The 22259-nt window shown below is 58.5% G+C and overlaps 1 protein-coding gene and 1 long non-coding RNA gene across 4 annotated transcripts in view; one reads left to right on the top strand and one right to left on the bottom strand.

Moving 5' to 3' along the window:
- KIF25 (kinesin family member 25) overlaps positions 1-22222 on the top strand; it is a 43486-nt gene extending 21264 nt beyond the window's left edge. For 2 of the 3 annotated variants that reach the window (XM_004769615.3, XM_004769612.3), the window contains 7 exons: positions 6145-6212; positions 11601-11675; positions 14069-14197; positions 17676-17852; positions 18810-18961; positions 20143-20286; positions 20616-21708. In XM_004769615.3, coding sequence (XP_004769672.1) covers positions 6145-6212; positions 11601-11675; positions 14069-14197; positions 17676-17852; positions 18810-18961; positions 20143-20286; positions 20616-21040 — 1170 coding nt within the window. In that variant the 3' untranslated portion in view covers positions 21041-21708. Of the gene's footprint in view, positions 1-6144; positions 6213-11600; positions 11676-14068; positions 14198-17675; positions 17853-18809; positions 18962-20142; positions 20287-20615; positions 21769-21900 lie in introns of those variants that run through there. The other variant, XM_004769613.3, reaches the window with a different exon arrangement.
- LOC106003501 lies at positions 8203-14106 on the bottom strand. The gene is made up of 3 exons (XR_001176028.2): positions 12231-14106; positions 10808-10911; positions 8203-9078 (listed from the first exon to the last, which is right to left on the bottom strand). It is a non-coding gene; the product is annotated as an uncharacterized LOC106003501 (long non-coding RNA).
- Positions 22223-22259: the final 37 nt, after the last annotated feature.

Below are 22259 nucleotides of genomic sequence, written 5' to 3'. Positions count from 1 at the left end.
GAATCCCTTCCCTGGGTCTCTTTACTCCATTCCCATAGCCCTTGCCCTCCGGGCCGTGCTCCCCTCCCCAGAGCTAGCTGGCCCGTTCCTCTGTCTCCTGCCTGTGTCTGACCTATTCCGTAGCTGGGAGCAGGCCCTGAGATGCACTGGGATGGCGTACGAGCCCTTCCGGCTCCGGCTCCTCCGTGAAGTCACAAGGACTTAAGGACAAAGTCAGACACTCGGGTCTGACCTCTGTTTTCCCGTTCGTCTGCCACCGGCTCCTTCATGCCCCATTCCTGCCACTCTGGCCTTGACCAGTACCAGCCCCGTGCTGCCCGCAGGTCTCTGCACTTGCTCCTCGGGCCAAAACCCCTTCCGTGCTCTGGGCCTGGCCTGCCCTCCTGACCTCCGCGCTCAGCACAAGCATCACCGCCCGCAAAGGCCCTGCTGGGGTCCCAGTCTGGAAAGCGCTGTCCCAGCACTCATTCACCTCTTCAGGTTCTTGGAGGAATTCATCAGCCCCTCGTCTGCGTCAGCCCATGCCAGCTTTGCCCGTGTTCACAAGACCCCGTTTGGAATGTCCTGTTCCCTCCCCGCCATGTGCAACTTGCCAGCATCCGGCCTCGGTGCACACGTATGTGTGTGTCTGTGCATGGGGCCACCCGTACTGACCGTGCTCCTGACCTCCGAGGGGAACACGCAGTGAGAATGCCAGCAAGCGTAGGGGCACGCGGCCCGGCCTGCCGGTCACCAGCAAGCTGGAAATGTGGAAAGAACCAGGATTACTTAATACTTACTAGCAATACACAAACATAATAATAAATATATTCTTCCTGCTGTTTCTGAAAAATAATTCCAACAGGACACGAACACCACCGTTCATGTCCTCATCGAGGAATAGCAAAACAGTAAAGCAGTATCACCTAGCACTGCCACATGAGCTCCGGTCACTTAGACAGAAGTCGGCTGCGTGCCGTCTGCGAGCACCGCTGTGGGGTCCGCGGAACCCCCTCTCGGTTACCAGCACGCGGCGCCGAGCGTCTCTGTCCTTACGTGATCATGAAGAGTGGACGACACAGGGCTCGGCACCCCGTATTGGCTACGTGACCTGTGGTCTCTGACTCCTGGACAAGATGCCAGTGAGCAGGGGGTACGTTTGTGGGGGCAGGGAACAGGTGTCGCAGTCCCGTTCCGGGGACAAGAGGGGCAGAAGCAGCCGAGCGTGGAAGGGGGGCTGGGCAGCGCCCCACCGACCAGCTGTAGGGACAGGCCCTGTGGGACCGACACTGGCTGTGTTCCCAGTGACAAGAACCAGGGAAGGAAATCCGGATGCCTTGGGGGTGAATTTGCAAACAAAAGGTGAATCTTTGAACTTGTCAGCGGCAGAAAGAGGCGCCCGCCCGCAGGTTGGCCGTCTCTCCCAGCTCCCGGCGTGCCGGAAGAAGCCGCAGGATTTGAGTTCGGATTTGATTCCGCCTGTTGCCCACGAGAATGTTGAACACAGACAAGAGAGTTTCCCTGAAGACTTTCATAAGATGCGTCAGGAAACTCCTACAAACCAAGACACACACACCGTTGGGAACCAGGCTGAGGCCGCGGGCAGTCGGTCTGAGAACACGTGACTCTGCGCCTTCTCCCGGCTCTGCCCCCTCTGCCAGGCTCACAGGTCCTGTCCCGACGGCAGCGTGTGGCGGCCCTGCTCACGCTCGCGGGAGCCCCCAGCTTGGGAGAGGGGGGCCTCTCAGCAGTCAGGTGCTTCCTGCATGGCCACGTGGGAACAAGATGAATGACAGATGAGACAGACATGCCACCATCTGGCCTTCCCGCTCTTTCCAGGAAGATGTGTGTGACCTTGCCCAGCCACCAAATTTCCACCCAATTTCCTCTGCATGTCCTGTGGAGAGGCAGGTGGGCCCGGAGTCTGGGCCAGACCCAGGCTCCCTCCCTGAGGCAGGAAGGGGCTGCGTTCTCCACTGAGGGGGGCTTCTCTGTGATGGGAACAATGGTGGCTCTCATTCGTGTCACCGCGTTGCAAAATGGTGTTAGTCTAGCTCTGTCATTCCTTCTTCCTTTACTCCTGGACGTTTCCTGTGTCCTTGCTGTGGCCGAGCGGGACAGCCCACGGGGGAGCTCTGTCCTTCCCCCTTTACTCATCAGCTTTGAAATAACGCAAGAGTCCCTGGCTTCCTGCCCAGGTGCCCAGGGAAGATCTGGTTAAGCGTCGGGATGCTGGCTTGCGTCCGTTGCCGCTCAGAGACCAGGCTCCAGAGTCCGGGAGACCCTGGGGGCCTCCTGACCTTGGCTCCATCTGTGTGTCCTCACACGCCCGTGTTCCGTAGTCGAGAGGAAACCCAGCCACTTCATAGTCAGTATCCAGGGGGGTTGTTCGTTGTCTGTTTGGCTGTCTTGTTTTTTATGCAGGATTTAGGGGGATTTGGAGTGTATGCCACTTGCTTACTAGCACGCAGACCTCTATGACGGCACCGTCCAGCGCGGGAACTGGAACGTGGCAGTGACCACCGCCCCTCCCCCCCGTCTGAGTCCGTCACTACATCTGATCTCATTTTGAGCTGTCGTGCATTGAACAGGTATTATAGACGCGGTTGCTGATAAAAGCTGTGGGTTACACGATATTCATAACTACTTATAATACCTATAAATTATGTATAAAAACTTACAGAAACTATACTTATAAATAAAACTGCATACACTGTAGACAGTTATAAGTAAATAAATTTTCCAGTCTGTATTTGGTCCTAAAATGTCATTGGTGAGTTTTAGTTGTATTTTGGGGGACTGAGTTTTTCAACTCAACATGATTTTTTTTTTTTTAATGGGCAGATTCTGTGACTTTTTAAAAAGATTTTATTGAATTATTTGAAAGAGAGAGACAGAGCACAAGTGGGGCAGAGGCGGAGGGAGAAGCAGCTCCCCACTGAGCAGGGAGCCCGAAGCCAGATTCACCCCACGACCCCGAGATCATGACCTGAGCCAAAGGCAGATGCTCCACCGACTGAGCCCCGCCGGCATCCCAAACTGAACATGAATTGGCCGAGGTGTATTTGTCTCAATGCAGGCAGCGACTCCGAGGTAATGAGACCAGAGTGACGACCGTCTTTCACCGTTCCCGCCCCTTGGGTCACGGAGCCCACACATCTCCTGGCAGAGGAAGGTTGCCTTCTATTTGCAGAACTCATGGCCCATCCAGCAGGTTTTCAGAACAAGGACATGATGCTCCCCGAGAGTGTGGAGAACTCGTGGACTCAGAGTGTGTCCGCCTGCGGCCTCCGCTTTCCCCAGCTCCCCGAGGTTGGCCTGACGAGCCCCAAGGGCAGGGCAGGGCCTTCCATGCTGAATGCCTTTCACTTAGCTCCTCCTGGTCTCAGCATCTGGCCGTTGGATTAAAACTGACTTTTAGGGACGCCTGGGTGGCTCAGTGGGTTAAGCCTCTGCCTTTGGCTTGGGTCATGACCTCAGGGTCCTGGGTCCGAGCCCCGCATCGGGCTCTCAGCTCAGCGAGGAGACTTCTTCCCCTTCTCTCTCTGCCTGCCTCTCTGCCTACTCGCGATCTCTCTGTCAAATAAATAAATAAAATCTTTAAAAACTGACTTTTAGCTTCAAAATGTGATGGCTGAGTCCGTGGCAAAGATCGTAGGCCCTGGATGTTTCTGCAGCTGTCTAGGGGCACTGGAAACAGACACGGAAGCACCTCCGCCTCAGGAGAACGCCTTCGCTCCTGGCTGGCTCTGAGCGGGGCACCCACCGCACGGAGCCCCCGGGAGCCTTGGGATTCCGCGAGCAGGGATGTCCATGCCGTGGGGAGCCCCGAGGATCTCTGTCATATCTGCGTGTCGGGCCGCTCCCCTCCCGGAAGGAAGGGCAAGTGCTTACAATTTGGGGTAAAAGGAAATGATCCTACAAGGTCAAGGGAAGGAATCTTGCTTGTGAGGAGAAGGCGTGCGGAGCAGGGCGAGGGAGGCGGTGTGTTTGGGTCGGCGCGGACGCCGCAGCTGTGCTCGGGAAAGTGAGACTTTGTTCTCGGAATCATTTCAGAAGTGTAAGATCCAGTGATCAGGCTGTAGGACGGCCTTCTAAACAGCCGTGGGGCGCTTCTGGACTCAGGCTTGTTTTTATGGCTTCTGTGTCCCTCACACGGCGTCCTCGAGCTTCGGGGGACAGCTCACACCTTCGCGATTTTTCACTTGTTTTTCTTTATGGTTAAAACTTGGGTGTTTGGAAACATCAGCCAAACACTTTGGGGGCCGTGTTCTTCTCAGAGTTCACCGTGAGGCCCCGGGGACACATCTAGGCATAATATTAAAGGAAAGCCACCGTGACCAGGCAACGGAAAAGGGAAATGGCGCCTCTGGGAGAGGCAGGGCCCAGGCCGCGGTCGGATTCTGGGTTTGGGAGCCCGGGATGTGGGCTCTGCTCCCGGCATCCTGTCTGTACCTCCGTCCCGGCGGCGGGGGGGGCGTTCTGTCAGGGTCGAGAGTGGACAAGACTGAGGAGCTACTTCTGCTGTGGACAATATGACCACGATGATATCGCAACATGGCTGTCACCGCGTGAGGCTAGACGGCGCCGGAAACTGCCCTGGGAGCGCAGCAGTGACTCGAGAGACCCTCTGTGGGGTGATGACCTCTCTGCTGGCGACTCCCCTGCGAATAAGACCTTGCCCTGGAGAGCCAGGCTGGGACGCAGCCGTGCACGAGTCTCCGTGTGTCACCTGGAGGAGGCGTCCCGGGAGTCGTGGCACGCAGAAGGTGGCAGCCGGAGGCCCTGCTCCTTGCTGGCCGAAGTCACCGTGGACTGGGTTTTCACCCCGTTGGTGCTGCTGAACTCTTCACTGTGGTAGCAAGCGGCCTCCGGCTCTGCCAGGGGCAACTAATATCTGGAGAGAAGGACCCGATTGACCTGTCAGCACCCCCGGGGGCCATTGCGCATGCTTCTCTTTGTCACACTGTTTTGTTTACATTTCGGGAAGATTCCTAAGGCAGTGACCTAAAGAGAGCCTGAAGGGCACCAGGCTGGGGACAGAGAGGCCAGCTCAGGAGAGGCGAGGGGCCATCTCTGCGGGGGTGGCGGGTGTTGGGAAGGGACAAGGCCCCGAGAAGTCGGCGGGATGTGTCGGCGAGGCGACTGCTTAGGGACTGTCACACAGCCTGACTTCCCCGGATGCCCCTGTGGTCCTCTAGTGCTTCGTTTTCCACCGTGAGGACAGCTCACCGCGGAGAGGACAGCTCTCTGGCGAGAGCGGGGCCTTGCGGAGGGCGCACCTGCAGCCCCGGCGGGCAGCGGACAGGAGGGCCAGCAGCCGCGCCCGGGACGGAGAGCTACGCGGTCCTGCAGCGCGTCTGCAGCTCCGGAGCAGCCCACGGCCGTGTGTGCGCCGTGAGGAGATGGGGCGGCACATCCCGCCGCAGCCGTCACGGCGACGTCCCTGTGCGCCCGTCACTTACCCCTGCAGCTGCGAGTTTGTTTTCTCACGTCTTCCCGTACTCTGTCTTTTCGCGAATTTGCATCTTGTTTTAGAACTGGAACCAAGTCCAACCCAGAACTGGAGCCATCAGATCAGATCAGAGTGATCTGATGCTGTGCTTCCTGCTGGAGATGGCCTTCACTTCACGCGCACGGTGGTGTTGGGGACACTTGTGCACGATCATAAGTTGATGTATTTGGGGGAAAAAAACAAAATCAAAAAACCTTTAGCACCGGCAGCCATGATTGACTGACAGCATGTCTGAGATGGGGCTTCGTGAGCGCTGGGGGTCTTGCGCCTGCCTCGAGCTGTCGGGTGCCCCACGAGGCGCTGTCCTGGGCCATTGTGTTTCCTTCTGATGCAGAGAAGGAGCCCGCCAGGCAGTCCCCATGGATGCGACTTCTCCCAGCAGCGCCTGGCGCGCCATGCCCCGCGAGGGGAAGCGAACGTTGCGGTCCTGGAGACCCTGCGGGCTCGGTCGGGTCGCTCCACCGCGCGGCCCAGTCAAGTGCATCCGCGACAATCTGTAAGCCGGGCCATGGCCATGGCTCGCCTTCACCAACAAGTGACAGGCCGCACCAGCCGGAGGGCGGTGGTGAGCCGGCCGCTGCTCCTCCTTCTCCCTGTTCTCCGTGTGGCCCCGGCTGACTCTTACCGCCTTGTCTGCTTTGCTTTGTTAGGAAACCGTCCTGGTGAGATGGGACCGGCCGGCTCACCGTTCGATCCACAAGACGTATAGTTTCGAGAGGTAAGTGCTTCGGTGCATAACAACGACATGAAACACAGATCTCCCACAAATGTTCGGTTCCTGAGACTCACGATGCCACCTGTCCCTTCCGCTCCTGGCCGAGCAGCAGGCACCCTTTGGAGCAAAGCGGTCTCTTCGGCGTGCGGCGTCCCCTGCAGGTGACCCCTGACCTGGGCACTGCACCTTTTGCAAACAGATGGAACCTAGACCTAGATACGAAGTATAAAACCGGAAAACACAGGAGAAGGTCTTTGTGACCTTAAGAAACACCACTAAAAGCGTGATCTCTACGAGAAAATTACTGCCGGCCGGATCACTCTGAAACCGTTGCGCGAGTTTGTTGGGGGAACAAGCCGGCAGGCTGGCGCTGGAGCAAACCCCGGAAATCAAAGCTCCCCGAGCATGTGTACCCAGAAAACAGGAGAACAGACGGCCGCTCAGCAAGCAGACGGAGTGTCGGACAGACGTCCCACCAGAGTGCAGTGCCAACGCCCTGAGTTTCCCGGAAAGGTCAGGGGAGAGCCTGCTGGCCGCCACCCCACATGTGAAGGGTCTCGTCTGGGTCACTGAGGCACATGGTCCTGGGGTGACAGTCTCTGAGCAGCAGACTCTTGAGTCTTTGCGGTGAATGATCCCGCCCAGGACAAGGGGCTCAGCACGGTGCTTCCCTCCATGCTGGGAGCTGTTCCCACCGTCCCCTGGCGTCCACCGCCACTGACCAGGAGCAGATGAACACATCCAGACTTGGTAGGAAGTGACTCTCCCCAGAGGGCTGGTCCGGCCAGAGAAGGGATTCCCAGCACAGGGCCGCAGCTGTGGCCCGGCAGGCCTCTGGCCTCGAGGGGTGCCAGCCCCCCAGGAGCGGAGAAGGGCTTCGTTTTACAGGAGTGGAGTCGGGAGGCCTCCAGGGAGCACAGGCCTCTCACCCTGAGACCAGCCAGTCTCGGGGGGCCAGGCTGGGAGGGAATCCCCATGCTCGGACCCCGTCTTTATGGAGCTGCTCCGGTTGGGCTTTCCCCACCCCGGGGCCATGGTCCACGGTCACAGGGTCTGCAGGTTTGCGGCTGTGGTTCCTCCTGGGGGATCCCCCACCCCATCAAGAGCCTGCAGCACAGTCTCTACCATCTGTTTATCAGGACCCGCCCTTTGGGCCTCACCCCTGCGGGGGCCTGGGCTCCCCGGCCCTGTGTGTCCCCTCCTGAGGACGGGCGCAGCCTGGGGTCCCCCGCACCTTCCCTCTGCTACCCAGCAGGGCAGCTCCAGCTTCGCCACCGCTCGGCAGCCTCTCCTGAAGCCGGACATTCCTCTCTGTCCTTCCTGGCTGTGTCCTGTACAGCGTTTCTGGTTCTGTGTCTTCGGTGTTAGGTGTGTGTGGAAGGGGGAGGTGGCCATGCCTCCCGGCCTTCTCAGGAAAAGCTGGGCAGGGGCCACAGGTGACGGGACCAAGGCCCAGGGGTCACACACCTTCCTGGAATGAAGTCCGGGTCCTCCTCTGACGCCAGCTGCCACCTGTAGGAACCGAGAAGGGCTGGCAAGGGCACTGGGGCGTGGGCCGGCCGACACCGGGACCTTGTTTTGGGGCGTGGGGAAGAGACGTGGCCACACCTCCCTTAGACACCAGGGTTCTTGGGAGGCTCTGCACCAGCGGTCACACAGGCTGGGGTTCGGACTGAAGGGGAAGATCTCGATTGTGGTGTTCGGACAAAAAAAGAAATGAAGGGGGCACCTGGGCGGCTCAGTCATTAGACGTTTGCCTTTGGCTCAGGTTGCGGTCCCAGGGTCCTGGGATCGAACCCCACATCGGGATTCCTGCTCAGGAGGAGACCTGCCTCTTCCTCTCCCTCTCCCCCTGCTCGTGTTCCTTTTCTCTTTGTGTCTCCCTCTGTCAAATAAATAATAAAAATAAAATCTTAAAAACATAAATGAAGGAGTATGCACAAGTCACTATACATCTAAGTTAGGAAGCAAGAACTTAAATTTAAATCTCCATAGGCATTTATTCTGGGGAAATACTGTTTTGGTACCAGGACTGTCTCCCTTCATAAAGCTATTTTTGAAACTAATAGCTTTTTATGGAACTAATAGATGCCAAATATTTTATTTCAGTTCTGAAAGGAAATCTCAACCGCTCAGTATTTAACCCCTACTTTGTGCATCGAAGGAAAACACACTCCTTGCTCATTAGGAAAAGCATGAATTGTCCCAGAGTCAGAGGATACTTGCTGCCTCCCAAGAAGAATAAAAATATATTATTACTTGTTAAAATGGCAAACTAAAAGTAACAGCCATTGTCCCAAAATGCCCTAAGAAAAATAATAAGTAATTTTATTGTCTCAAGTCTAGTTTACGTATCGAGAGGCCGGAGGACCCCTGGCGGCCTTCCCTCCTTACATGCCGTCGTGGACCTGCCACATGTTCGTGTTGACTCCCCTGGTCACGAGTTTGAGGCTTCCCTGAGCTCCCAGACATGCAGGCGGAGCCAGGGGCCTCCGAACCGGGTGCTGACAGCTCAGTTAACCAGGACTCAAAACAGTCCAAGGCACAGAGAAAGGAGAAGAGCTCAGAGACCCCTGGATGCCTACAGGGACGCTGGGGGTAGGCTGGAGCCAGGGGAGGGCGCTGGCTGTGCGGAATGAAGGCCCCCCACTCGGCCTGGCCTTCCCGATGGGCCACGCTGGCTCCTGGGGCCACGCCCTCCATGGCCAAAATGTCACCGCGCCTGGCTTCTCTCGCGGGGCTGGACATCCTTACTGGCAGCAGAGAGGCACGCACAGTCCTTCTCTGGGAGCGCTCGAGTCTCTAGATGCTCTTCTTCAAAGACAGAGAAGTGGTTTCCAATGTCAGGAGAGACATAAGGAGCATATTCCTAAATAGAAGGAAATGTTAAAGTTCAACGCAGAGAGGATTGGCCTTTCTCTTCTTTATTCTTAGGAGCACTTCCATATATTAGGGTTAGTGATCTTTTATCTGTGATTTAAGTTACAAGTCTTTTTCCAAGTTTGTTATTTGTATTTTTTTTTTTCTGAAATCTCTTAGCCACACCAAAGCTTTTTCCCCTTTAACTTAATTACAGTTACAAAGGTCACCAGATTAGAGAAAAATAGACCCACATCTTCTAGTAATCCTGTGGTTTATTTTTTATTTTTTAACAAGTATTTCCATTTTTAAAAAGATTTTGTTTATTTATTTGAAAGAGAGAATGAGAGAGAGAGAGAACATGAGAATGGCGAGGGTCAGAGGGACAAGTAGACTCCCCACCGAGCAGGGAGCCTGATGGGGGGTTGGATCCCAGGACCCTGAGATCATAACCTGAGCCGACGGCAGATGCTTCGCCAACTGAGCCACCCAGGCGCCCCTCCTATGGTTTATTTTTTACATTAAACTTGTGATCTGTTTGGGATGTATTTTAGAATTATTAATGTCTTAGGAATGGAATGATTTCACCTTTTTCCATGTGCCTCCGCAGGTACAGCCACAACACTTAGTGAAACAAGCTTTTCCCCAATAATCTGAGATGCCTTCTTTATCCTACAAGCCAGGTGTAGTTGGGTCTAATTCTGCATTTGTCTCGGCTCCCGCAGGTGCTGCGGGCGCAGGCTTGGCAGCCCCTCCCCCCCATCTTATGTAAGCAGATGCTTCATTGTGTCCAGCTGCTGTGTTCCTGAGTAATGACTCGATACAATGTTACAAAGTATAGGTGGTAGCACCTTTGACCTTGGCTTCATGTTGGTGGGAAAGACCTGAGTGTTTAAGTAAGATGCTCGCCAAACCTAAACTACTTACTAATTAGGAAAAGTCTGCTGACCCCTGCAGTGGACTAGAGCTGTAGAAGACATTGGGCCAGTGGCCATGGGGATGCCTTGTTTGAATCATGAGTTTTAAAAACCAACAGGAAAAGTGAGCTTACTGGAGAACTGGAGAAATATCAGAGAACCCAGACTGACTTTGGGGGATGATGTTAAGGAATAACCATTAATTCTTTAAAATGTGGTAATGGTAACTACCATCATGATGTTTTTCGGAAGAGTCTTCATTCTTTTCAGACGCGTACTGAAACATTTGCTAGGTCAGCTTCCACAGGCTCCCAGTGTGGGGCTGCAGGCTTGCGCCAAGTAGCCTGCCACAGGGAATTCTGTGATAAGTTAAAAAAAAAAAAAGATTCAAGGGGTCCCTGGGGGGCTCAGTGGGTTAAGCCTCTGCCTTTGGCTCAGGTCATGATCTCAGGGTCCTGAAATCGAGCCCCTCATCAGGCACTCTGCTCTGGGGGGAGCCTGCTTCTCCTCTCTCTCTGCCTGTTTTTCTGCCTGCTTGTGATCTCTCTCTGTCAAATAAATAAATCAAATTAAAAAAAAAAAAAAAGACTCAAGGGGCCCCCTGGGTGGCTCAGTAGGTTCAGCGTCTGACTTTTGGTTTTAGCTGAGGTTGTGATCCCTGGGTCGTGGGATCAAGACCCGCATTCAGTGGAGGTTCTGCTGAGCGCAGAGCTTGCTTGGGATCCTCTCTCCCCCTCTGCTCCTGCACCCCTCCCTGCTCTCTCTCTAAAGTAATAAATAAATAAATCTTTAAAAAAAAGATTCAAGAGCTCAGCACCATACCACTTGCTCCAAATGCCTTCCTGATCAGGCACAGTCATTTTATATGCTCAAAATTACTGCTGCTTCTGGAGATACTCTGGGTCCAATGGCCACGATGAGACATTCTGAAAATGGAAGAAGGAATATTTGGTGCCAGTATCCAGACGTCTAAGCTTAAATGCAAAGCACATGGGCTCTAATACAACAGACCACTAATGCTTAGTTCATACATTTGGGAGTCTGGCCCCAATTCTGCTTTCAGCTGCGTTCTAGTCTTGTTTCAAATTGTGGGACGAGCTGCACGTTTTAGAAGCTCCTTCCTACTTAGCTCTGTTTGCGCGCTTATAAACATGGGACTCTCGTCTCCAGAGCCGCCATTCAGTCCCATGACACGGACCGGCATTCTGCGGAACTAACCCGGGTCTAGGAGAACACCGCCTTGGAAAGCTTGAACATAAGAATTAAATATTATATACTCAGTGTTGCCCAGAGTATGATTTTTACATTATTCTTGTTGGACCCACTTAAGTGGACCTAATTTAGTCCCAGGATAATTACATGGTATCCTTTCTTCTCTTCTTGCTGGCGTGCTTTTTCTTTCTGCTTTGCAAGCGTTCATAATTGTGTTTTTATGACGGAGGAGACATTTCTCCAGTCTCTCTTAACCCCTGTTAGCCTGAAAGGGAATGGATTGATCTCTTACTGTCGCAGTGATGGATCCTGACTGTGCTGGAGGCTTAGATGGGGGTGGGTGAGGCTCTCCTTCTCCTATTTGGCTCCTAACGTACATCTCTCATTTCCCTCTGCGCCTCAGGGTTTATGGTCCGGCCGAGTCCCAGCAAGTGGTGTTTGCGGATGTGTGCCCCCTGCTTACTTCTCTCTTGGATGGGTGAGTTGACACATCTTCAAGGTCGGTGATCAGAGTTACGAGGAACTGTAAGTAGGTCTCACTCGTGTTACAGAATGTGACCTTGGAGTCGGCGCATTTGTGACAATATTAGAGCCAACCCATAGCCCCATAGCGATGACTGTCCAGTGGTGGGGGAGGGGGAGTTGTCTGCCTGCCAGCAAGAGGGCCACCCAAGACTTGAGGAGCGGCTGTCAGAGGGCTCCTACTTGCTGGTCCTCATGCACGTGAAGACAGCCAGCGGCTGCCCTTGTGCTCTCTGGGACCCTCCCTGCATTTTAGAATTTTCAGGAAGGCTGTGCTGCGTGTTGACACTGGACCAAGGAATGCATCAGCCCTTTGGGATGAGAGCCCCTGGCTCCGGACACATGACTGCCAAGTCCCAAGGCCACGGGTCATTCCTTCTGAGTAAAGATCACATCTTTACGCGGTGGGAGCCGCTGCTGGCGCCCTGCGCTCAGGGTCCATGCGTGGCTTCCTGGCAACAAATGGAACCAGGTTTATGTGGCTGAGACACAAGACGCCAAGACTTCCTACCTTGGGATGCCGGGAAGAAGCCCAGTTGGGCAGAGGAGCCTGCGTTCAGCCACCTGAAGAAGGTGTCCTGGTGTTGGCCCAACAGAGGCTCCCACAGCCAATGTCCACAGACCAGAAGCCATCAGCATGGCCCCACTTCTGCCCACGGGGCCCCCGCAACCAGAAGCTCATCCCAGGGGCCTGAAAGGCACAGGAGGCGATGGGTCATGTCCCCACAGGAACCCCGGGCCTCCCCTTGCACCCACCTGTGGGGCCAGGCCTCCCGCAATGACACGGTTTCTCCTGACACCCTTCTTCTGGAGTGCTGGGGCTCTTAGAGGCAGCCAAAAAAGTTCTTCTGTGGAAAATGATAGGAGGGCTCTTTTTTCTTTTTTTCAGTAGGCCTCTCTTAAGTAAGCAGATTCCAGAAATGAAAAAGACATAGTGGTTAAATGATCTTTGCCAGACTTGCCTTTCCATCCTAAATGTGAAACAGACGGCATCATTCTAAGTGCTGGGCTGCTTTCTCCAAGAGGCTTCTGCATTCCTGAGGGTTCAGAAGGTCCCTGTGGGGGCTCTGGCTCTGCTGAGGCCAAGGTGCTCCCACTGGAGAAGCGGCCAGCAAGCCCTCAGGGAAGGTGCGAGATGGGAACGCGGCGCAGCGAGGTTGTTGTTGTGAAGACCTTGAGACTTCTCCGCTCCGGAAGACCAACAATGCAGGGCGGTGGCCGGGAGGTCCTGGCTCGGTCTTTGCCCTGACAGGCTTCCTGCAGGACTGGAACAGTCGGTCCTGGAGGGAGGCCCCATCGCTGTGCGAGGCAGGTTTAGTTAGCAGGAGCACTGGCCCCACTCCTGGGAACAGGCCTCTGCTCGTGGGACTTGCTGGGGCTGCCTCAGGGGAAAAATCCTTCTGATTAAAGGTCCGTCCATGAAATCAGACACTCGAGGTGGGGCCTGCGTGGGGACCGTCTCGCCCCTCCAAGACCGGAAGGGAGCATCAGGGCTCCGGCTTCAGCCCCTGTAGGCCTGGATCAGCTGTCCCTTCCCGGCCAAGGTCACACCTTTGTATCATTTATATGTTTATATCGTAAATGCTTATCCTATCATATAAGTTTATATCTATTTTAAATAGTCTTTTGATGTGATGTTCCGATCTCCCCACTGACGTTTCGGGCTGAAGAGACAGCAGGAAGGAAATGTAGGGAGGCAGCAACTGTCCCTGTCCTCGTGACATGATCCAGAGCTGTTGGGGGGGGGGCAGCGCGCCTGTCACGGAGACCGCGTTGGCGCATTCTGGCTGACTGCGGACACGGAGTCATCAAGCCCCTGGAATAACAGAGTCTAAGAACAAGTAACGGGGGAAGCATCTGCTGCGCTCAAGGTCCCATGCGTGATGGGGAAACCCCGGGGAAGGGTTGTTTCACCCGTGTTAGAAGCAGCCCGTGTTTACCAAGATGAGCTCTGTCCTCTGTCGGGTGACCCAGCCCTGCCCTGACGGAGTGGGTGGGGAGGACGAGGGGTCTTGCAGGGGGCAGGGGGGACCCCAGTGTGGACCCTGTGTGCCAGCCGTGGGTGCCCAGAGGAGATGTGGAGTCACGGAGGGGAAGCAGGTGCCAGCGGGAGCGTGTTGAGCGGGTGTAAAGGTGACTGTGGTTCGGCCTGACACTGCGTGACCAAACGGCCCCAGGGGTCCCGCGAAAACCAGCTCCCGTGGAAGCCCGACATGCAAGGGTCAGGGAGCAGGAACGCAGAGCGACGGGTGCGGTGCACGGACTTCTGCGACCGAGTGAGCGCTTCCTGAGCACGCAGCTCAGGACCCAGCGTGCTGCGGGCTGTGCTGACGTCCCGTCGGGTTTCAGGTACAACGTCTGCATTCTGGCTTACGGGCAGACCGGATGCGGGAAGAGCTACACCATGCTGGGTCCGCTTTCTAAGGACGAGCGCGGCGACCTCGGCATCGTGCCCAGGGCTGCTGGGGAGCTCTTCAGGTACGCAGGGGCTGGGAGCTGAGCAGGGAGGGCGGGAGGCGGGCAGCACGGGCAAAGGAGGGGCGGAGCGCGGCTGTTTGCGGGTCCCCCACCCCCGCAGCCCCACGCTCCTACCAGAATGCGTGCAACCCAGTGTTTAAACGCTCGGGGCCTCAGTACCACAAATACTAGAAATTCTTATGGCACATTTATGTTGAAATTCTGTCGTTAAGACAAAACATTTTTTTTTAAGTCTGCTTTTTTTTTTCTTTTTAAAGATTTTTATTTATTTATTTTGTGGGGCCGAGGGAGAGAGAGAGTCTCGAGCAGAGTCCCAGCTGAGCATGGGGCCTGACCCAGGACTCGAGCTCACGACCCTGAAATCATGACCTGAGCTGAAATCAAGAGGCAGATGCTGAACCGACTGAGCCACCCAGGCGCCCCAAATCAAAACTTCTTGCAAGGGCTCCCTAGCTGGACAGCCTCCCTGGTCAGGAGAGGGTAGAGCTTGGAAGTTTTCTGTCTGAGATTGGGACGGGGACAGAGGGAGACCCCCATTCCCTGTCCTTGCCTCCTGGGCCTGGAAAGAGGGGACACATCTGGTTTTCTTCTTCAAAGTTAGGGTGAGCCGGGCCTGTTGAAGATGCTTCTGTTCTGGGAACACCTTCCCAGAGGGCACCCACCGCACTCTCCTGATCTTACCAACACAGTTACTCCTGGAAAAAATTAGTAACGGGGTGTCCTTGACCGCCCGAGCGACCAGGGAATCCAGGAACAAAGCTGGGACATTCCGTGCTCTGGGCCTGGACACTGGCCGTCCCTGCCTTCGGGGGCCGCTGTGCGCCACACTCGTTCTCCCTCCACTCGCCCTGCTCGGCAAGTGCCGTGGGCTCCCTCCGCGACCGTCGTGCTGTGTCCCGCGAATCCTTCTGCCCCCGAGAGAAGTGTCCTCCTGCCATAGGTCTCCCGATGGGCTGGGTGCGTTCCAGGCCCCCCGCCCCCTCAGATTCGGGGTCTGTCTCTGTGTCTCCTTGCCGAGCTTCTCGTGGCTTAGAATCGCGGCGGGACAACGGGGAAGAACCCCACACACGCCTCACGTGTTGAAGCGTCTTCAAACCAATGTTCCTTAAGTGTTAGTGCACACGGAGAACGCGTTGGCCAAGTTTGTTCCGCTAACTACGTCAGAGAAGCACGTGTGGGGACAGGTGAGGCTGTGCTGTGTAGCCACCGCTCTGGAGGTCTCAGTGGCGGTGAGGCCGACGAGGGCGCCGTGCAGGGGCCCCACTCCCGCGTGTGTGCCTGTGGGCGGAGGGGCAGAGGGGGTGTGGGGCGGGCACCAGCCCTGCGGAGGACTTCCCCGCTGGGAGCACGCCACCCCCGCCCTCACGGCTCGGCCTGGGAAGGCTCAACGCCAGCCAGCCCAGGCCTCGGGGTTCCTGGGGGCGAGGCTGGGATCCCGGGTGCCAGCGCCCTCCCTCTGGGGACACGGCTCTCCATCAGGTGTTCAGTTGTTTCGGGATTTCAAGGGGCTGGGACTGTAGGGGGAGCCCGAGGCGTGCTCAGGAGAGGACGTTCTCCTGCTCCGGGGAGACCTCACCTGGCAGCAGCCACGTTGCTCGGAAGCTGAGCAGTGGCCACGGGAGGCCACGGCAGAGCCGCTGCCGCTCTGGGCTTTGCTGGGTGTCACGTGGAAGGAGGGGTCCCGAGAGACCAGGAGCCGTGGTCTCGCGGTGTCTGCCGCAGAGAGGGGGGCCGGGGGCCACTGCCATTCTGGGCCCCAGGGTCCTCGCTGGTCCTGCCGCTCCGAGCTCGTTCATTCCTGAGAGCGCCTGGCCCCTTCTGAGCCCGGTGACGCCGCGTCCTTCGTAGCCGATCTCCACTTACCACCGACGTGAGGAGGCTCTTCCACGCGGCGGCTGATGCCCCAGGAAGACGGAGCACATGACCCTCGACAGCCCCGGAGCGACGCCGTGAGGATCCGGGCGATGGCGCGGGACGAGGGGCTCCCCACTCTGTGGCCTCACGGGACCTCGCACGTGCTTCCGTGGAGCACGCCCCACATGGCGCTGTGACTGTCCCTGCGTGCCGCCTGCTGACCACTCGCTTCCTCGAGGAGAAGCCCGGCGCCTGCTTCATCGGCGCCGTCCGCGGAATCGAGCCGTGCTGCCAGAGGGACCCGCGGGCCAGCAAGTGACCTGGTCGAGGACTTGACGGAGTGGAAGAAAATCTTCAAATCAGCTCCCTGGTACTATGTAGATGAGAGATTCCGAATTCGGGTTTTGCGACCTGGGAAGACACGGCCGTTCCCAGAGGGGACGGAAGGGCAGGCAGGGGTCAGGCTTGAGCACGTGGTGGCCGGAGCCGCGGGGGACCCCAGCCCCCAGCTCGGCTGACCTGGCTCCTCGCTCTTCCCACAGTTACCCTCAGTCTTGTCCACAGACCCCAGCGCAGAGGACGACCCAAATCCGAACTCAGAACCGAAAATTATTCTTACCGGAGAATTTTTCTTTCGTTTTGGACTTTCTTGTTTTCTTGACTGTGTCCTTGGAAGACATTAATTGCTCATTTTATTCCGGGCTCTGTGGAGCTCCTAAGTAAGCTCGATCCGTTCGTGCTGGCATGAGACGCCGCGTGTTCCGTCAGCTCAGAAGCGCTCCTCCCACACTGGCCTCCTGGCCCCGGGCACAGAATTTCTTTGTGGACCAGACAGCACTGTCGTCCGACTCCGACTGGTCTCGCCGTGCACGTGTCAGGCAGGCAGTGGTCCCGGAAGACAGGGCGGCCGCCGTGGGCTGTGTGGGCAGTTTGGTGGCAAGGTGCTGGCAGCGACGTGGGCAGGAGGAGCCGCGCTGGTGGTCACTCTTCCCCTCACTGGGGTTGTGGGGTTTTTCTCCAAGTGGGTAGCGTCAGTATTTTTAAACCTCTCCACGGTCGGCGCACAGCACTTTACCAGATGCGTCGGAACAAGACGTGTTGTTTCTGAGAGGCTGGTGGGCTGTCAGGAGGGCACGGCAGGACTGGGCTGGACGTCAGGGTGCGAGCCGGGCTGCGGAGCGGTCTGCACGCAGTCCTCCCCGGAGCAGAGCTAACCCGGCCCCGGAAAGGCGCCGAGCCCTCCTGTGGCCGCGGCTGGCTTCGGCCTTCTGCCGACCGAGGGGCCTCGGGCCGGGGCCGGCTGCGCGGCAGCGGCGTTCTCCCTGCTTCCTGCTTCCTGGGCTTGGGATCCTAAGGGCCCTTTCTGGGGGCCGAGATCCCTGATCCAGATACGGCTCAGAGAAAGCCGCTGTTCCCAAGACGGTAACCCCCCGCAGCGGGACGAGGACAGGCCGTCGTCCCGCGGTGGTAGCAGGCCGTCTGGTGCCCCCAGGTGCCCGCCCGCCGGGAGTCTCGCTGCGAGGCCGGACTGTAGCCTCCCCCTCGAGACCGCTTCCCCGGCAGCTTTCCTCACCGGGCGGCCCAAGTTCCACAACGGCTGAGTCTCTCGTGTCCCACCCCCCAGGCTTATTTCAGAAAACCCATCCAGGAGCCTGAAGGTTGACGTGTCCATAGTGGAAGTGTATAATGACGACATTTTGGACCTTCTGGCCAACGAGCGGCGTCCAGCGGTGTCTGGACCCCCGTGGGAGGCGCCGATGACCAAGGCCACAAAGCGGGAGATGTCACCGCCGACCCGAGCGTGAGTACTCAGCCGTGGCCTGGCCTCTCTGAGCGGGCGGCAGCTTCCCCAGAACCCCGAGTAAGTCCAGTGCGTGGGCCAGACCGGCATGTTTATCGCTGGAAGCTTCTCTGTGTTGCCTTAGAACGCATCTGCATCTTTCGACTTGCTTTAGAAATTATCTTTTTAAAATCATAATGACAACAGACACATTAACTAACCATTTAAAATATCCTGATGAGAAACGTGGGGGACCGGTCCCGTCCCACATTGCAGGCGAGGGAGCGGGCTCGCCACAGCAGACCCCCACCCCCCGACCCGCGGTGACCTGTGCACGCCTCGTGTCCGCTTGGGCGGGTCCGTATTTGAGAGAACACAGTAAACCTCCGTGTGGTGAAGAAGGGAGTCTCCTCGCGTTGCCCGATACACCTGTTCCCTGGATCCACGTCTGGGTGTTGGGGGCGCTGCAGGGGGCAGGGGGAGGGTCTCCTCTTGCTAATGAGGCTGGGGGTGAGCCTGTCCTGGGCTCTTAGAGTCAGTACGGGAAGCGTCTGCAGCTTGTTCTCGCATCTGAAGAAAACTGGGTGCCTTGAGCCGTGAGCCTGCACGGGGTAACCCAACCCTCAGCTTCTACTAAGACTCGCAAGGACCCAGGTCCCGCTGGTGGGATGCTCTGAGTGGCTGTCATGGCTCAGCGGCTAGAGCAGGGACGCGGACTTCTGCTGGAGTCCACGGGGCTGCACTACATAAAGGAATGCGGGTCTGGAAAGTGCGGGCCCAGCTGACCACTCCAGAGGAAAGCCGTGGAGGACGCGCCAGTGAGGCCTCAAACAAGGAAGGGGTTTGACTTGCTGTTTTGTTTTGTCTAAGACGCGCTTCAGCCTGCTTTCTTCCAGTAGGTCGGCCTGGTCTGTGGGAGAGGGAGGGGGCGTCCCTCGCCGCCCCACGGGCGTCCCCATCCCCCGTGTGCTCCTCCAGGCCCGTGCGCAGTGCGGAGGACTTCATCGCGCTCGCTGCTGGAAGCCTGCGGTTCCAGGCACGGCGCGCCACCCGCGTGCACGCTCGTTCTTCCAGGTCCCACCTGATAATAACGGCCACTGTCACCGCAGCCCCCGCCGGCGGCAGCCCCGGTAAGTGGCCGTGCGCGCCCAGGCAGGGGCATGGAGGAGAAATGGCCCGCGACCTGGGGCTGGAGGTCGCAAACACACCTTCGGGGGATCTGGAACCCGGGCTGAGAAGAGGGGACCGGGGCTGTGGGGGGAGCGGAGGGCACGGCTTCGTTGGACAGGACACAACATGGAGGACAGGCACGTTTGGGTCTGCGAACGGGATTCCTGCTCCGTGAGGGAGACTGTGTGACTTGGGATTAGGAAGTCACAAACCAGCATATAAAATGGTGCCAGTTATGTAAGAAAAGCAAGGCACATGTTGCGAGGGTCATGCGTCCCAGTCGGCGAAGACGGGGCTGGCACCCAGGGCGGCCTGCGGGACTCGCAGAGCACGAGCCCCAGGCTGGGACGGACGGGTCGAGCACCAGCGTTTCTGCAGGGTCCCGGTGCCACAGTGCACCAGCGGGGCACGGCTGCCCTAGGGCCCACTTCACATGCGGTCACACGGACGCCCGGTCCCGGTGGGCGACACGCCCCTGACCCCGTGGCCATCAGGGCAACCCAGGCCAGGGAGGACGGGGGCGGGTGGGAGCGGCACAGACGCCTGACTACCCTGTGTCCCCCGAACTGCGCCCGATGGCCCCAGGGCCGGGCGCCTGCCGGGAGGGCGGGGCTGTGCGTGGGCAGGCGTAGCCCAGGGAGCCGGCGGCCGCCAGCCACGGTGAGAAGGCTGTGGAGACCAGAGTGGTAATTTTTTGTGTATTTTTTTATGCTTTCCACAGTGAGTATATAATTTAGATTTTAAAAAAATCTCTTTAAGAAGACCACTTAGGATTAACGCTTGATGAAACGGACCCACGGCGAAGTGAGGAAGGGCTTTGTCAGGACGTCTGTGGGGCCGGGAGCCAATGGGGGGGTTCACCTCCTCGGGTCTCCGTGCGCGTCATCACTGAGTACTTCCGGGAGCATCACTCTGTTCCTGGGACCTCGTGGGCACCGGCCTGCCTTCTGAGGGTGACGCTGTCCGTTCCTATGTGACTCAGAGAAGCCCCGTCCCATGGCCAGACCCTGCCGGGCTGTCCGTCCTAGGAAGCGCCCTCTGGAGTGCGGTCCTTCTGGAGGAAGGCTCGCTCTCTAGCACCGCGGGAAGCTGAGGGAGGCCTCGTGGACGTCACTCCTGACTACCCGTCACCCCCTTGCAGAGGACGGGCAGTCACTTGGACCACGGCTCCAGGGGCGGCCGGCGGGCGGCAGAGCCTCGCCCGGGCCCCCCGGGGCCCAGCGAGTGGGAGAGCAGGTGCACGCCAAGCTGCAGCTCGTGGACCTGGCGGGCAGCGAGTGTGCGGGTGAGCCCGGAGCGGGCGCCTCCGTCCGGGGCCAGCGGGGGTGTGGGCGGCCTGAGCAGGGTTCCCGTCTCGAGCGAGCTCGCCCTGCTCCGCCCAGCGGGCCGCGGTCTTGCCACGGCTGTGTCCCGCTCCGGGGCTCTGCGCCGCCAGCCACTCCCAGCCGAGGCTGTGCAGGCCATCAGAGGAGAAGGTTGGTGGGACCGAGGGTCCCCCCACTCAGGGCTCCCGTCCCGAGAAGGGACGGTGTGCTTTCCCTGTTCATTTCTTGACGTGGCCAGAGAACTCGTTGCCCGTGCTGACCACGGGATGGGGGCTTGATGCTGTCTCAGGTGTGTCTGCAGTGACAGGAGCGGCCCTCAGGGAGACTTCGTTCATAAACCGGAGCCTGGCGGCCCTCGCGGACGTCCTGGGGGCCCTGGCGGAGCACAGAGACCACATCCCCTACCGCAACAGCCAGCTCACCCGCGTTCTCCAGGACGTTCTCGGTAACGTGAGGGTCCCCCACCCGGAGAGGCCCCAGACCACAGGATGCCCGGGTGCCACGCCACCTTGTCGCCTGCCCTGGGGGGCCTTGCTCCTCCTGGCCATACCTCCGTGGGGGACGTCCCGGCCCCCAGGTCACTGTGGTCCCCTGTGTCACCGTGCACTGGGCTGCTTGGTTTGCACGAGCCTGGCGAGCTCTCCGAGTAGGTGCTCGGCTTCTTCGTGTCCTGTGTCCCATCCTGTCGGGTACGCGGAGGGCTCGTGCTGCTGAGCCCGCGTGCACACACGAAGCGTGCTGGCCTCTGGCCGATGTCCCCTTGTTCATGCCGTGCATTGGTTGCAGGTCCAGAAACCCAGGCTGAGGCCCTCACAGAGAGCAAGACTGGAGGGGACAGTCTGCTCTTCTCCAGGCACCACTCGCTCTGAGGCTAGCTGCGATAGAATGTTCTAGACTTTCCATGCGGCTCCTCTCTCTCTGCGCAGATGGGCTTTCTCCTCAGGATGAGGCCGGGCTGCATCCAGTGTTCACGTTACAGCTTCTTCCTCTAAGAGGATCCCCGACGCACGTGGCTGGGCGCGGGGCGGCGGGGCTCCCGGGGGCCACACGCAGCCCTTGCCGTGGTCTCCCCGTGTCTGCGCGGCTGCTTTCCCGCCCGTGTGTCCTCCCTCAGCTCTTCCTTCTCCCCGGTGTCCAGCAAGCCGAGGCAGCCGGCCGGGGACCCCGCCAGCGCACACCCGCACCGGGCCCGCGCCGCCAGCCGGCACCCCACTCGTCGCGGGCTCGGCAGGGGCTGGCGATGCCAGCTTTCCTTAGGTCTTTTCACAGGCCGTTGCTTCTTCTTTTAAAGGAGGGGACGCGAAGCTGCTGGTGATTCTGTGCGTGTCCCCCTGCCGCAAGCACGTGGCAGAAACGCTGCGGGTCCTGGGGTTTGGGGCCCAGGCGAGGCACGTGCAGCGAGGCCCCGCCGGAGGGGGCGGAGCCGCCGCCCGGAAACCCAGGTGAAGGAGGGGCAGGGTCGTTAGGGTTAGCGGGCTTGCACCCCGGCCAGGGGTCTCCCGCCATTACCGGACGACATGTGTCCTAACATAAGCTCGTTCACCTTGGACTCCACGAGCCTGTTGTTTTCCCAGGAACCAGTGACACACGCTGACCTGTTGTTGCCCAGCGAGAAGCCGGCAGGTCCCAGGAGCCCTGGGGGCCGGGGAGGTGGGGGTGGTGCTCTCGGGCTCTCAGGGCCGAGCGGAAGGAGCTGCAGGTCTGCCGGCCGGCGGGGAAGCTGTGAAGCCCAGACGGGGCTCCGGGGCTGGGGCAGCTCCGAAGCCACAGCCGGGGGGCTCGGGCCGCCCTCTGACCCGCGCGCTTTCCTCAGCGGCGAAGCCCGTTCCCGCGCCTGCAAGACGCCGGGTTTGCGCAAACATGCCTCAGAGAGCAGATGTTTCGTGTCGTTATTCCTCCTCGTAATGGCCCGCCGTCCCCAGCCAACATCCCA

This window comes from Mustela putorius, unplaced genomic scaffold (genome assembly GCF_011764305.1).
Source record: "Mustela putorius furo isolate JIRA1106 unplaced genomic scaffold, ASM1176430v1.1 tig00000450_pilon_pilon_pilon, whole genome shotgun sequence".
NCBI classification, from domain to species: domain Eukaryota; kingdom Metazoa; phylum Chordata; class Mammalia; order Carnivora; family Mustelidae; genus Mustela; species Mustela putorius.
The sequence above is the reverse complement of the archived record's forward strand: the minus strand, read 5'-3'. Positions and strand labels throughout refer to the sequence as shown.